Source organism: Dermacentor albipictus, chromosome 3 (assembly GCF_038994185.2).
Source record: "Dermacentor albipictus isolate Rhodes 1998 colony chromosome 3, USDA_Dalb.pri_finalv2, whole genome shotgun sequence".
NCBI classification, from domain to species: domain Eukaryota; kingdom Metazoa; phylum Arthropoda; class Arachnida; order Ixodida; family Ixodidae; genus Dermacentor; species Dermacentor albipictus.
The window spans coordinates 25,545,995-25,560,897 of record NC_091823.1 but is presented as its reverse complement, the minus strand read 5'-3'; the positions used below and the strand labels follow the sequence as shown (position 1 = coordinate 25,560,897).

The following is a 14,903-nucleotide window of genomic DNA, read 5'->3' as shown; positions in this document are numbered from 1 at the left end:
CGTGGTTCATGTGGTCACGTGACAAGTATGTAGCCGCAGACGCCGCCAGGAAGCTGGCGACGCTGACGCTGATCGCGTAATATGAGTAGTATTTACTGTGCTAATGGAAAGGAGGTAATTTTGCTGTCAGTAATTAGCCGTTCAATGACGGACCGGATGGTTGTACGCGTGATGGCACACTGCTAGAATCTACTTGACAGGCAAGGCGCCCTAGCCGATCGCGTCGAGTTTAGAACGCACACATGTACCACAGGAGAGCGTTGCCGGTGCTAAAGCGTCTGCGTTCGTGTCATGGGCTCCTTAGTACACGTAATATTATTGTCGTGTGCAATCATTCCTCATATCTCGTGCGAAAAATTCAACGACCACAAACTGGGAGTCTACAGGTAGATATAACCTTTGATTATCTTGCCTTCCTAATCCTAGTGTCGAAGTCGATTTTGTTTACGTTGGGTGACGCGTACGTTGGCTCCTTAGGATGTGTTATTGTGGTATTGTATGCTACTGGCTGTCACTGGGCTTATGTCATTATTACTATAAATAGCTTTACTTTCCTGGGCTAAGGAAATAAAGATATTTTTGTGCTACTAACGTTTATGGCCAAACAGGCTTCTTCCTTGCATTCGCCAATGGTTATGCACTCATCGTGTTCGCTGTGTAATTAATCTGTTTCTCTGAAGCTTCCCACAACGCACACATCCCTATAAAATATTATTTACAAGGTCATTGACAGTTCTCTAAGATATATGAGTTCCATTAATATATTTAGTACAAGCTTTGTACCGGTGTATGACACCTGTGTATCCTATAATGCAAAGCCGCTGTATAGTTCTCACAAGGTGTTCTCTTTCTCACCCACACAATAAAAATATACAAAAAGAACTATAACAGTTGGTATAATACGGATGACAAAAAAATAAGAAGGCATGTATTTGAAACTGTTTGTACTCGCTTAGAAACGTCATCATCTTACTGCAAAATAATTGCATTGTGTGAAAAACGCTGGCGCGAACAGCACATTTCACAGCTGACCTTGACATTCTGGCCTCCAGTCGTATTTAGTGCTAAAAGAAACTTATTTTACTGCTGCTATACAGTGTGATCACAGTAGCATTCTTGCAGCATTGTGCTTGTCTAGTGCTACGATTGTCTTATTACTCAATGTTTAACCGAATTTGCTTTTAAGAAAGACTGCTAGAGAAATGGCATTTATTTTTCTGCACACCTCGTAACATATACATGGTGTACAGGCCTACTGTAAAGGTATTCAGAGTACATGAACCACATGTGAAAGCAGCATTTCCATAGCCAACATCGCCTTTTTGTTAATGTTACTGATGGTTCTGACAATGATAACTATTTGCTGCTAATGAACATTGTCAAACAGCCCTGCATGAATATCCTTACTATTAAACCTCTGCAATATAAAGTGTGGTAAGTATCATTGTCAGCTGGAGCAAAGTAAATGTTGAAGCCTTTTCATAGTCTATCTCAAGTTCCTATAATATTCCTGATGTGACTTATTATGTTTTCTTTTTTGTGCTCTGAATCGATGCTGTCAGAGACCAAGTTTAGATGCATGTGATGTTTTACGTCATCTCAACTAGTCTGCTCATACTATGGTTACCTGGTTTCCCTGCCAAAGGTGAACACATTCCTTGTGATCCTGTTGCAGGAATCGAGTGTTGGAGATGTTCCAGCATGCTTACGATGGCTACATGAAGTATGCTTACCCTTATGATGAGCTACGGCCACTTTCCTGTGATGGCGTTGACACTTGGGGCAGCTTCTCACTCACGCTCATTGATGCACTCGACACATTGGCCATTATGGGCAACTACACGGAGTTTAGAAAGGTAGCAACAATGATTGCAGAAAACATCAATTTCAACATCAACATCAATGTCTCGGTCTTTGAGACCAACATTCGAGGTGAGTACACTACACATACAGGTTATCCCAACTATAATCTCGCTCTCTCGTTAGAAATTAATAGAGGGCTCTATGCAGATGAAATTGGCACTTCCTTGTTACCTCTTGTGTTTACTTGATGTGGCTGCTGTTTTTCCAATTCCTTATTGATCACTTATTCCAAACCAATAAACCAAGATGTCAATTAGTGCTCTGTAGGATGTGCTCAAAAACGCCACAATGAACATGTAAGAAGTCAATCTTGTGTGAGATTAGAAAGTGTTTCATCTGCATGAACGTTGCAGGGCAACAGATATATCATTGAGTTAGATTGTCTGAGAAGCCATTATTGATCATAATGCAATTCAGCATTTACTGCATCTTTGTCCGAAGGCTTGGAAAAACATAATATGCCTTCATGTGCTTGTAAATAGGTGTCTCAGTTAAAAAGTTGAAAACTGGTTAATCATATTAAGGAGAATACTGAATACCACATGAATGTACTGTACATGATCTGTCAGTGGTACTGTAATACCTCTTTGATGCTACTTTCCTTGTCTAGAATAGGTGCTTGTAAGCTGCACATGCTATTTTCCTGCTTAGCATGTCCTTACTGCTCATGAGCTGTACAGTGTTCGTGCACTGCACCTGCCTTCTTTTGTAGTGACTGCACAATAGGTTTCATTTGAGGATTTAACAACTCCCGTTACAAATTTGTAGTTTGCATTCTGATCATTAAGTAAAGTATTCCAAAACTGACCTTTGACACAGCGGGTATGTTGGTTACTATGCTTGTGAGAGATTTCCAACAATTGGGAAGAGGATGTGAAGGTCTGGTGCAGTGAACTTTGTGCTCTATTAACTTTAACTATTAATAATTAAGTAGATGCAGTAGAGAAAGTGCCAAACAGTGGATGCGCAGCTGCACATGGTTGCATTTGAGCGCAGCCTTCTGTTACACTTATGCTTCGCTGTGGCAGTGGTTGGTGGTCTGCTTTCGGCACATCTACTGTCTCGAAAAGCTCAAATGCCTCTTGAGCCTGGCTGGCCTTGTTCGGGACCCCTCCTGCGCCTTGCTGAAGATGTGGCCACACGATTGCTTCCAGGTATTGCATTTACCTCATGACCATTGCTTAGTCTATTCCATTTCATTTTCCAACTTCCCTTGCACTTGATGTGCTGATACCTATACATTGCAGAGTAGTTGACTAGCCACAAGGAAAATGCCAACAATGCAATAGAAATATATTGTTTGTAGCTTGTGGCCATGCACCTGAAAAATATGCATTTGAAGTAAAGTGTATAAGTGAAAGACCTACCATAGTAAACACAGGTGACCTTGACTGTCCTCTGATGCATCAAAAAGGCTTCAACTCTAAACACTGCATGGGCTGATGTTGAACGTTTTGACTATAGCTTTGGACTTGTGGCCGTGACACATAACAACATCTGTCTTTGGAAGCATCAAGTTGCTGTTGATAGTCCAAGTGCCTATCTTGCATGCTTTTCTGGCACTGAAATGGGCTGGTACCTACCGCAATGGCTCAGTGGCTATGTCATGCTGCTAAGCACAAGATCATAATTTTGATTCCTGGGCATGGCAGCTGCATTTTAATGAGGATGAAATGAGAAAAATGCTTGTATACTCAGATTTAGGTGCTCATTAAAAAACCCCAGCTGGTCAAAAATGATCTGGAGCCATCCGCTAAGGCATCCTTCATAGCCCACTGTGCAGTTTGTGGGCATTAAACGCCACAATTTCATACCTTTAGGATGTGCTGGCATAACCTGATAAAGTTCACCCATGCCAATTTATCTTTCCTTTTTTTATTTTTTAGCAATTTATTTACATTATAGGAGCTTTCTGATTACCAAGGAGCTCTGCAATGAAAGCTGCAAGCCTGGTGCGACAGACTGAGACAATGTTGCTTCTGTGTGCAGCTTTCAACACCAAGACAGGCATGCCATATGGCACAGTTAACCTAATCAATGGAGTGCCATTGGGAGAGACCAGCATCACATGTACTGCTGGTGTGGGCACCTTTCTGGTCGAGTTTGCCACCCTCAGCCGGCTGACAGGCAACCCGGTCTTCGAGAAGGTCGCCCTACGAGCCTTGAAAGCACTTTGGAGGTCCCGGACATCCATAGGCTTGGTACTGTGCACACCTACATTTCTCTTTATGTGCACCGTCAGTCTATGTCCTTATTTGTTGACTCTTGATTGATAATGCTGACCATTCACTTTCGAGGTGCCTTCATATGACATCATCCAGCTCATTGCTTCACTGTAGCATTGGAGCATACTTTGGCATCCTTATGTTTTTGTCACCTACCATCTCGACACATTCAATAATTACAAGCTACACAACTAACGCACTGTGTGATGGCTAACAAGTCTGTTTTCTCCATGTCCAATTTTAGCCAATCAATATAAACAGAATGCAGTGCCCTCTATAGCACTCAGTTGAAAGTTCCAGTTTCTTGCATTGAGCTTAAATTCAGGCTGCACCCAGGCTCACATTGTGGTGTAGGTGAGCATCCATGTGCCCTTAATTTGGCAGCACCAAGATTAGCTGCATAAAGTAAGAATGGAAACAGCATGATTGTGCACCACAATGTTAGGAAGCGTGAGCGTCACTTTTTTGTGGCAAAGCCCCAGCTAAGAAGGTGAATTTGTGTCATTCTTCTCGCTTCTGTGCCCATGTCAACTAGTTTGCAATCTTGCTGAAGATAAAAAGCCCCACATATTCCAATCACAGGGCAATAGAAAATCCATTGATAGGCAGTAACTTTTGGTAACCTTGTTAAAAGCAGATGCTTTCAAGAAATATTTAGAGGAGGCTTCTGGGCAGGGCCTTTTGGTACTTGAGAAATTTTGCCACCTTGTTAAATCATTAGTAGTATTTTTGCCTCCTTTAAACAAGAAAAACGGCTGGTTGTGAACCTTGCGAATTTCTTCTACACTGCCTTTTCTTCAAAGGATATACACTTTATTAAGGTTCACATCTTGCTTCTTTTATCAAATCTTCTGACAGTTCGCGCTGTGGAGACAGCCAAGTTGATCTGAACATCTTTTATTCGAGGGTTCCAAGGTAGGGCATGAGCTGTGAGGGAACAAAGAAGACAGTGCCTGGTTTGCAGTCGCACCATTCTGGAGCTGGCCTAACTCTCTGCGCATGCCTCGCATTCCCATGAGCGATTGGTAGTGGGCTTGCCACAGTGCACACAAAAAACTTGTACACCTTCAGAAGATTACAGTATACTCATAGACACTTTGCGTTAAATGCATGAGCTGAATAGACTAATACTAGTGTTGCTAAAGTGTTTAAGGTTGATAATGAATTAATGCCATTTGTAGTTCCTTTTTAAAAATGAATATCGTAGAAAGTCTATGAAGTATAATCATAGAAGAGTATAAGCTTATTGTTCATAAGGGTCAGAACTGCCTTTTTTTTAAACTAAATTTTGCCTGAAATTCTACCTGTATAGCTATCAACGCTGATTGAAATAATAGCGGAGCAGTAGGTATATGTGAAGTCTATCAAAAAGAATTGGGTGATGGATTTGTGATCAACTCTGAGATGTTGCAAGTGACCAACTCAGATTTGTCACAAGTAATGCTAATGACATGTCAAAGTGGGGCACAAATTTTCATACTTACAGCTTTTTGCTAGGTTTCATGAAAACCATGGCTTTTATGTTTGTATTTTAATATGTGCTGGCAGTACGCATTGTATGAGTCATCTTGACATGCTTAGTTGCAATATAAGTCCCTTGAGTTCTGTGCTCTGTATAAGTTTCATTGGCTTTGGAAGTGGTTACATGTGCATTTCGCACTGCAATGATGACAACGGGCATGCAATACTTGCTGCCATCTTGCAGGTAGGGAACCACATTGATGTTCAGCTTGGCATCTGGACAGCTACAGATTCTGGCATAGGAGCTGGTGTGGACTCCTACTACGAGTACCTGGTGAAGGGCGCCATCATGCTGCAGAGGCCTGAACTTATGCGCATGTTTAAAGGTGCGAGCAATGCTTCTATGCCTTTGGAGTATTTCACACGTACTTCTTTAGTTAAATTTAGTATGATGAGGTTGCATTTTAACATCAGTAGAGAAACACGTTATATTAGGCCAGCGTCTTACACATTGCAAAGATGTGACTGAAATGTGAAATTTCATTCCATTCCTTTTTAGAGGTGGCATCCTGTGATATTCTTTCTTTATTTAGAAAATAAAGGATTGGAATGTTCTCTACCATGCTCTATATGCATTTTTTTCAGTACTGTGTATTTCATTATAGCCACTATGGCCATAATGCCTAACACAACAAAGGATGTAAGAAACAAATAAATTCATAACTAAACGAATAAGCTTATATTTGTGAATTTGTACATGCACCATTGGGAAAATTAGCTGATGCACCTGGCATCATAAAGATGGTGGTAAATAGCATAACACCACCTGGTGGTTGCACGTTGGTCTTATTTCATTGTGTGTAGCCGCAATGGCCGTAATGCCTAACACAACAAAGGATGTAAGAAATATAAATTCATAACTAAACGAATAAGCTTATACGTATTTGTGAACTTGTGCATGCACCATGTGGAAAATTAGCTGATGCACCTTGGCATCATAAAGATGGTAGTAAATAGTGCAGCACCAACTGGTGGCTGCACATTGGTCTTATTTCATTGTGTGTGCATTTGTGTGATATAATTGCTTTATGCTGTCATAACAGTTAATTTTCTTCTTAATTTTGCTATTTTGCTCATTACTATATGTCTTGTGCTTTATGAATGTTTAACCATTATCAATTATTGTTTTAGAAGTTTATACAGTGCACAGTTTTTCATCCTAGTCATTCACTTTTATTTTGTTTATCACGTTTTTTTCTTACACATACCTTTTTTCTGTTACAATCCTCAATCCACTCCCCCTTCCCATAAAGTCCTTTGCACCCTTGGAGTCTAAGTATCTTATATCATGTCTGTTTTTGCATGTGCATGCATGTTATCTTCCTCAGTTAATTCTGAGTTATGACAGAAGGAAAGAAAACACAGGGCAAGTTAGTGGTCTTGCATTTGGAAGGAAGTAGTACAGCATAGTTGAACACCAAGCATAAAAGAAAGAAAAAGAAGCACTGAACATACCGTTGAAGATTTATTCAAACACCAGGTAACACAACAGATAATGAAAGTTTGTTGAAGCCTTCCATACATTACTGGAGTTCCTCAGCCACACCTGTCTTGACTTGTTGAAGTTGGGAGTAGGCTCACTAGTCATGTTCATGTATGACCAGGAGGCCATTTTCTCTCTGTCTACATCACTGCCAGACATAATCTTCTTTTAATGCGAAAGCATTATATGCCCCATTACGCAAAAATTCAGTGTTGTTGGCGGCAATGTGACCGAAAGATGGTACCAAAAATGGCTGACGGCATAACAAATAAAAACACGTCAGAAGTGCTTGGATTGACATCAAATTTGTCACACAAGTTTCTCTAAACAAAGTCAATTAATGGAACTGAAATGAAATTTGGTACATTTCGGTCTGGGTGGCAATCAAACCTGGGCCTTCGGGGTGCGAGGTAAGCAGGCTTCCCCAACGCTGTGGTGGCTCCACGGTTACGGCTGACTAAAGTTGTGCCTGGTGCGTTCGTCATTGCACATGTCACATCACTGCCTCCGTCACTGCCTCCCCCGTGTCACTTGCTTTTCGGATTTATTCAGTGCTGTGTCTACAGCGATGCACTCTCGATGCCAATTCATGAGTGTATAAAATGAGGTGTGCCTAGTGCCTGTGTCATTTCACATGTCACGTTGCTGCCTCGCGCACATCACTAGCTTTTCAGATTTTGTCGGTGGTATGTTTGCTGGGATGCACTCCGAAGCATCTACCTCAGCGGCATCTGTGAAACATGGTCGCCCACAAAAGCATGCTGCAGAAGATAGAAGCAAGGGAACGCAAAAGGAATGCTGTACAAGTTTAGAAAGAGCACGACATACGGATGAATACCTAAGTGAAAATATCTCTCCAAAGCAACTAAATGCTTTCACATTCCCATACATAAGCAGTCTTAAATGTCTCTTCCAAACCTTTTTTTGCACAGCACAGCAATCTAAGAATGTCTGTATGAGGCTGATCCTTCTGTATTTTCTTATACAAGTGTTGTATCTCTCTTTATTGAGTGCAATTTTGTTACACTTTTTCTGTGTTCTTGCTTTGCTTGAGAACTTGGAAGTCCTTAAAATGGGTCTTGTGGTAGACCTGAATGCAAGAAGTGGACATGCAAGCTGTCATTTTGCTTGTTACTTATGCATAGAATAATATTGCTTCTTCCTCTTACATTTTGTTGTTTCATTGTTTGCTTGCAGAATATGAGAAAACAATAACCAAATATATGAAGCGTGACGATTGGTACTTCTGGGTGGAAAACTCATCTGGCAAAGTTACCATGCCAGTATTCCAAAGCCTCGAAGCATTTTGGCCAGGTTTGTTGGTGAGTAACACATCCGTTATTCTATTCTTTAATCATTCATTTAGGTCACCAATAATTAAACTTCATTTCTGCTTTGGCTAAGTTTAAATTTCTGCATTGTGTTTGCTTCAATTATTATGCATGTCAACTAAGGTGTTAGCTTTGGCTAGTTATCAGGATTTTATATTGTGAATAGTTTGCTAAGCAAGAATGACTGAGCAGATAACATGAAAGCAAATTATATAAGCACTGCTTTGTCTGTTCTCTGATTCTTGTCTCTCACAAAATCAATAGTTTGGACTGTGTATGTATTTTTCTGGGTCGCTAAAGTTCGTAAGTTGAGTAACACAGTATATTGTGTTGCATGAGAAAAAGTATTGCAATCGACATCGCTTCAACATAGCGTTAAAGAACCACGAGTGGTCGAAATTAATCCGGAACATTCTGCTGTGGCATTCCTCTTAACCCACAGTGCAATTTTGTGGTGTTAACCCCTACAATTTAATTTTCAAAGCTATATGCTTTCATGAAATGGTGGCATACAGGTGTGGTGTAGCTGCCATCAATGATGAGCAGTATTGAGTGAGCAGGCAGAGTTTGGTGCGTGAAAAAAACTTGCAAGCCTGCAACCTCATGGCAGTCTACAGTACGTGCATAATTTCTAGTGGCAAATTTTTTACAGGAAGTATAATATATATATGGTACGTTCAAGCAACATATTGAGACATTTGTGTAGCTGTAATAGCATCGTGCAATAAGCCACCATTGGAACCAAGCTGGCTTACATGCTTCCTAATCCCTATGCTCACTGCAGCACCAATAAAGAAACCAACATAGAGGCTAGCACCACATTTTAAACCCTGTTGTGTTTAAATCCATGCAATGCTTGCTTATTTCTGACTTCTGAGTGATTTTCCTTTCCTACTGTATTAATTGCAGACTTTAATAGGTGATCTGGACAATGCACGTAAGTCATTATATAACTACCACCAGGTGTGGAGAGAGTATGGGTTCACCCCGGAATTTTATGAAGTGGTGCATGGAAGAGCTCACCCAAAGCGAGATGGCTACCCGCTTAGGCCAGGTGAGTTGTGACTTGATGCTCTGCCGTGAACTCTTGTATTGCAGATTGAATTGAAAAAAATAAATACAAACATATTAATGTAGCCTCTTCAGGTGGTATTCTTTTTATGCGGCCACATTTGGCACTGCCTTAATTGAAAATATTGTCTATTGGGTTCTTGACCATGTGACCCTACATTGCTGTTATAGTTGTAATCTAAAACATCCCTAGTGTTTTAATTTAGGACAATATTTCTTGCAACATATTGGAAAACTTGCATAACCCCATCTTATACAGATATTGCTAAATGCTGTATGGTAAAGAATTTTTGGTCTGGTGTCATATAAATTGCTGTTTTCAGATAACCAGTAGTAGTACTAAATAGAGGGTGGAAGACAGTTACTGCTCTTATGTGCAAGTAATAAAACGTGCCAATACTGTGAGGCCTTTATAGTTGTCATGCCAAATAGCATCTTACAATTTCTATGTGTATGAGCTCTAATCATACTACTATTTCATATTGCACTGCCATATCCTTCTGTAATTAAGTATGTGCACACATACAGCAGTCCACAGCATCTGGACGATGGTGACAAAATAGCAGTGGGACTTACTTTCTACACAAAAATATGTTTTGGCAAGTGTCGGTTGATATTATGACTGGCTCTTTTAATGGCGTAATGTATTGTGAAACAGATTATTGAGAGAGAAGAGAAAGGCGAAAGGTTAGTGTGTGTTGGCTGAGAGACTGGAGACCAGAGTTTGGCTTACCAGCTCAGTTGTATTTTTGGCCTATTCCCAACCTGCACCAGCTGGTTAATAAAGTAATTTAGACTAGCAGGAGCCAGTCAAGCATTTCCATCCTGAGTGACATGATACAGAAGCTAACCAATATAGCCAAGCTATACAACAAACACTGGGAAGCTTCATATAACATGAGCCAGTTAAAAGTGACTTCACATTTCATTTTCCTTAAGCTGCTTTAGCTGTTTCTTAGGGTGCAGTGTCCTGAATTATGTCTTATGTTCTCTAAATTATTTTCGTTCCTTCCAGAACTTGTCGAGAGCTTAGTTTATCTCTATCAAGCCACAAAGGATCCACATTTTCTGGAGATAGGTGTTGACATCCTTGAATCAATCAGGCACAGTGCCAAGACTGAATGTGGCTATGCAACAGTGAGTTTCTTTCATGGCTTTTTCTTGCGTCTGGACCACTGTGGCCTTTATGTGTGTGTGGAGTTTAGTTGAAACTGCATCAGTAAAGAGTCACCTATTGGCTACATTTTGTCCATGTACTTTAAGTGGCATTTGATGAACAAGAGCACTGGCAATGTGTGTACCAGATATTTGGATATGACATTTCAAGTTCTTTCAATCAATTCTATGCAAAGAGCTGTAGGTTTAGTTTTTTTTTTTTTTGTCACCACACCTGATGCATTTTCTGATGCAGTTTCTCCATTTCCCATACATGGTGTAGCTCTTTCTCAACTTGGTGGTAATAATATGGCAAGATACATCATCCTGTTCATTCTCTGCAACATAAATTGTAAAAGAAAAGTGCAGCTCCTTCAGTTGCAGTTTTCTGCACAACAGAGCCATTCTTTGGTGTAAAACATATATTATTACAATGTGTCCAGAACAATAGTTTGGGTGAATATTCGTCTCTAGTGTCACATACAAATGTACTAGTGTACTATATTTATTTACTTGTTTATTCTATCTTCCTCAACTATAATATCACGAGATAATACTGTCGTTTTCCAACTGCTTTAGTTGTTTTGACATTATACCTGATATTTGTCTGTGTTCATAGCTTGTCATTCATAGTGTTTATATATATATTATTGTGCTCTCTGCCAAATATTGTATCAATAAAGATGAAGTAATATCTTCTCTATTTTCTTTTCTTTAGATAAAGAAGGTTGGGGACCACACCCTTGAAGACAGGATGGAATCCTTCTTTTTAGCTGAAACGACCAAGTATCTTTACCTCCTCTTCACTCCTGATCATTTCATCCACAACAATGGCAGTTCTGCTGACATCATACAGACATCATCTGGAGAGTGCATCATAGACACAGGGGCTTACGTGTTCAACACTGAGGCCCACCCTGTGGACGTGGCGGCCGTACATTGTTGCAGTGCAGACAAGGCATCAGAGGACCAAGCACTTCGAAATTTTGCAGAAGAATTTGATTTGAGCAAATTGCTTGTAGATGAGTCTAGAGATGACTTCATCAAGCCTTTGCGGGTCATAGAAAACACTGGTGATGCAGATGACACTGACGATTCTGATGAACCCAAATGTGCTGACAAAAATCAGTCCTCAGCCCCCTCGGCTCCTTCAGGTTTTCCAGCTCAGGATCCTGCATTATTTTTCACCAATCTAATTTCTTCCGAGAAGGCTGTACAAGAAAATGCGGAGGAAGGCGCTGTCGAAGTCAATATTAAAGAAGCTGTGCAAGAGGACAGATCCAGTGATAATGATAATGATGCCCGCATGTTTGGTTTCTTAAGTGAAGTTGGAGAAACTGATAATGATGTGGCAAACTCAGAGACAGGTGAGGCTAGAGGCAGCTATCAGCCCAACTTATCAAGTACTGGTGGTCATAACAGGGCTGTAGAGAGCAATGGCGAAGCACCAGTTGCTGAGCCAGGAATCTCGTCAAACGAGAACCGTTTTCCGAGTGACCTTGATAGTGACACAAGTAACTTGACACAGAATACAGCTGCAGGGTCTCTGCATTCAACAAAATATAATGCAGCTGAAACAAATCATGCTAGTGAACTGCATCCAGAACTGTCACAAGGAGCTGTTTCAACAGAGACAAGCATTGACCCCTCCGAAGAAGAAAGCATTAACGACGTTGCTCTAGATGAAGAGGAGTTTGATGACGAAATTGATGAGTACACTTCGCGCCACCCTTCTGCAGAGGACGATGACAGTGAACCTGATGACACTCAGCCTACTGAGGAACCTACTGAACTCAGTTCTTCAAAACATGTCTCCACATCACAAGATGTTGACAAAGGGTCTCAAGAAGCAGTTCGGACAGAGACTTGGGTTTCAACTACAATAGATGGTGAAGTTGTAGATTTTGCTAAATCTGATGGTGACAAAAATGATGCCAATGCATCAGAGTTTAGTGAGCAGGACAACGAACGTCTTGTTCGAAACAGCTCAAGTGAAGCAACCCTTAGCAGCAGTAGCAGTGACGGCCCCGACACACGTACCAGTGCTGGCATGAATGTAACAGCAGGCTGGAAAGCGGAAGTGAAAGAAGTTAGGCTTGCCCCAGGAGAAGAAGAGGAAGTGATAATAGGCGACGCAAATATGAGTGAAAGCAGCGCTTCTGGTGAGGTGGCTGCACAACCTGGAGGCCTCATGCAGCAAACTCTTCAAGAAGCATTTGGCAAGAAATCACCTGTGGCAACAGAAAATTCTGAACACTGCGTTAAGAAGCCAGCAAAGGAGTTAAATGGATGGTTGATGCTCACATGCCCATCACAGCCTTTCACATCGAGGCTTGCATTCCGAGGGGAGATGTTTAATGTTGGTTAGATCAGTCTAGGCCAGTTTTAGGAGCCAAATGTTAATAAGCTGATAAGTTGCGCAGGAAAACACGACGTGCATTGCATTGACGTAGTGGTTGATATTGTGTTCCTGCTCTCTTAGGAACAAATTACAAAAGAAATTGCGTATTTTGCAAGTCTCATTAGCCTTGCTCAATTGAAATTGTTTTTTATTATGTGTACCGCTAAATTAAAAATCACCTACGTAGAAGTGTGTCAGTTACATACAAAGCACCAATTTCAATAAAAAGCTGTTATATTGTGGTACTTGTAGACTGAAGTGAACAACTTTCTTTTCACTACATTCTGTTTCTGTAGGCTGTGCAAAGTTTTCAACTAGGACCACATGTCTGTAAGCCTAGAATGGCCATATTTGACATTTACATTGGGGAACCTTCTAACATGACAGATGTGGGCAAAGATTATATGCCCAACTTGAACACACCACTATACAACCTGCACCACTGAATTTTCAGCTATGCACATTTTCTCTGTCTCTCTCTCTCTCATGTGCATGCTTTGCGTCTTTTGGCTGCTGAAAAAGCCAGCCATGCCATACGGCAATGTGGTGTCAATTTTTTCAATCACATTATGTAACTTTCAGCAGTTGCATAATGCATTTTGAGGAAGATTTAGTTTGGGTCAACTCCCCATTCAAATGCATGTAAAATGCTCTAATGAGACAATTGCTGGACCAATTGAAGTTAAATTTGTTGCATTTGACAGACAAATTCTAGGATCTGTAGCCAGTAGACATGTTATTTAACATCTCAAATCTTTTGCAAAACTTTCCACAAACTGGCAAGTTCTAAAAAAAACTGCAACATGAATTTTATCAGAAGAATATAGGCTTGGGCTGGTTGGTAAAACATAGTTACACTGGAAGCATAGCGCGCAAAGGATGATCCACAAAGACTAGACAGGACAAGTACTTGTCCCGTCTAGTCTTTGTGGATCGTCCTTTGCGCGCTATGCTTCCTGTGCAACTGAAGTTTACAAATCTGTAACTTCACAGATACCGCAGTTTTGTAAATTGCATTTGTTAGAGCATCTAAAGTGAACAAACTTGATACACGAGTTTACAGCATAGCAGAAATTGTTGCAGTGCTTATGAGTGTTGCAATAACCGTACTCGGAAATTACTGGCATATCTGAGAGTGATGTATAACACATCAATTTTTTGTGCTTTAGATATCTTACGTGTTTACCAAATGTGGTGTCATTATTTACATAGTTACAGAACTTCTGAGTTTCAGCAATTTTTTTTTTTAAGAGATGATGGCCTAATTAAAAATTTTGAGGATGCTTAAGCTTCGCCTGTAAGAGTGGAATGCGACAGCATTCAAAGACCCCGGACGCCCACTCATGCGGGTGGGCGGCCGCGCGCGCCCAACCGGGTCGTATTTTGAAAACCATCTGCGCCGGGGACAGAGTCCGCCGCGCACTCTGTTCTCACGGCGTTGCGAGACGCAGCACGAAAGTAAATTCGCTCGCTGCTGCTGCCGCGCTTCTCACTCGAGAGTTTTGACAGGGAGTTCCTGCGGTCATCGAGTGAGATGTGTTCATGTTTGCTTGTGCGCGCGTGGCACCATGCTTGTTAATTTTTTAGTAAGTATGCCTATGTCTCGGTTTCGCCTTTTTGGCGAAACCGAGACTTATTACATGATACACAAGTCAATTATTTTCACTTGCGAATGCGTTTGCAATCGTGCGTGCATTTGCAGCGAGCGCAGCCTGGTTACTTACAATGTGAAAAGTTAATTTATCTAAAAAGATCGCAAGCGATGCCACAGAGACGGCCGACATGGGTTTCCGTGATTCGTCTTGGCTCATGCTGGCTGGCTGCAGCTATGATATCGGATTCGCTCGCTCATT

At 41.0% G+C, this 14,903-nt stretch overlaps 1 protein-coding gene across 1 annotated transcript; it reads left to right on the top strand.

Moving 5' to 3' along the window:
• The first annotated feature begins 29 nt into the window (after positions 1-29).
• On the top strand, positions 30-13,295 carry LOC135903854 (ER degradation-enhancing alpha-mannosidase-like protein 2). The gene is made up of 9 exons (XM_065434259.2): positions 30-386; positions 1,676-1,932; positions 2,892-3,017; positions 3,853-4,064; positions 5,794-5,935; positions 8,290-8,414; positions 9,333-9,477; positions 10,510-10,631; positions 11,368-13,295. The coding sequence occupies exons 1-9, from the start codon at positions 292-294 to the stop codon at positions 13,015-13,017; spliced, it is 2,874 nt and encodes a 957-aa protein (XP_065290331.1). The 5' UTR covers positions 30-291; the 3' UTR covers positions 13,018-13,295.
• The last annotated feature ends 1,608 nt before the right edge of the window (positions 13,296-14,903 follow it).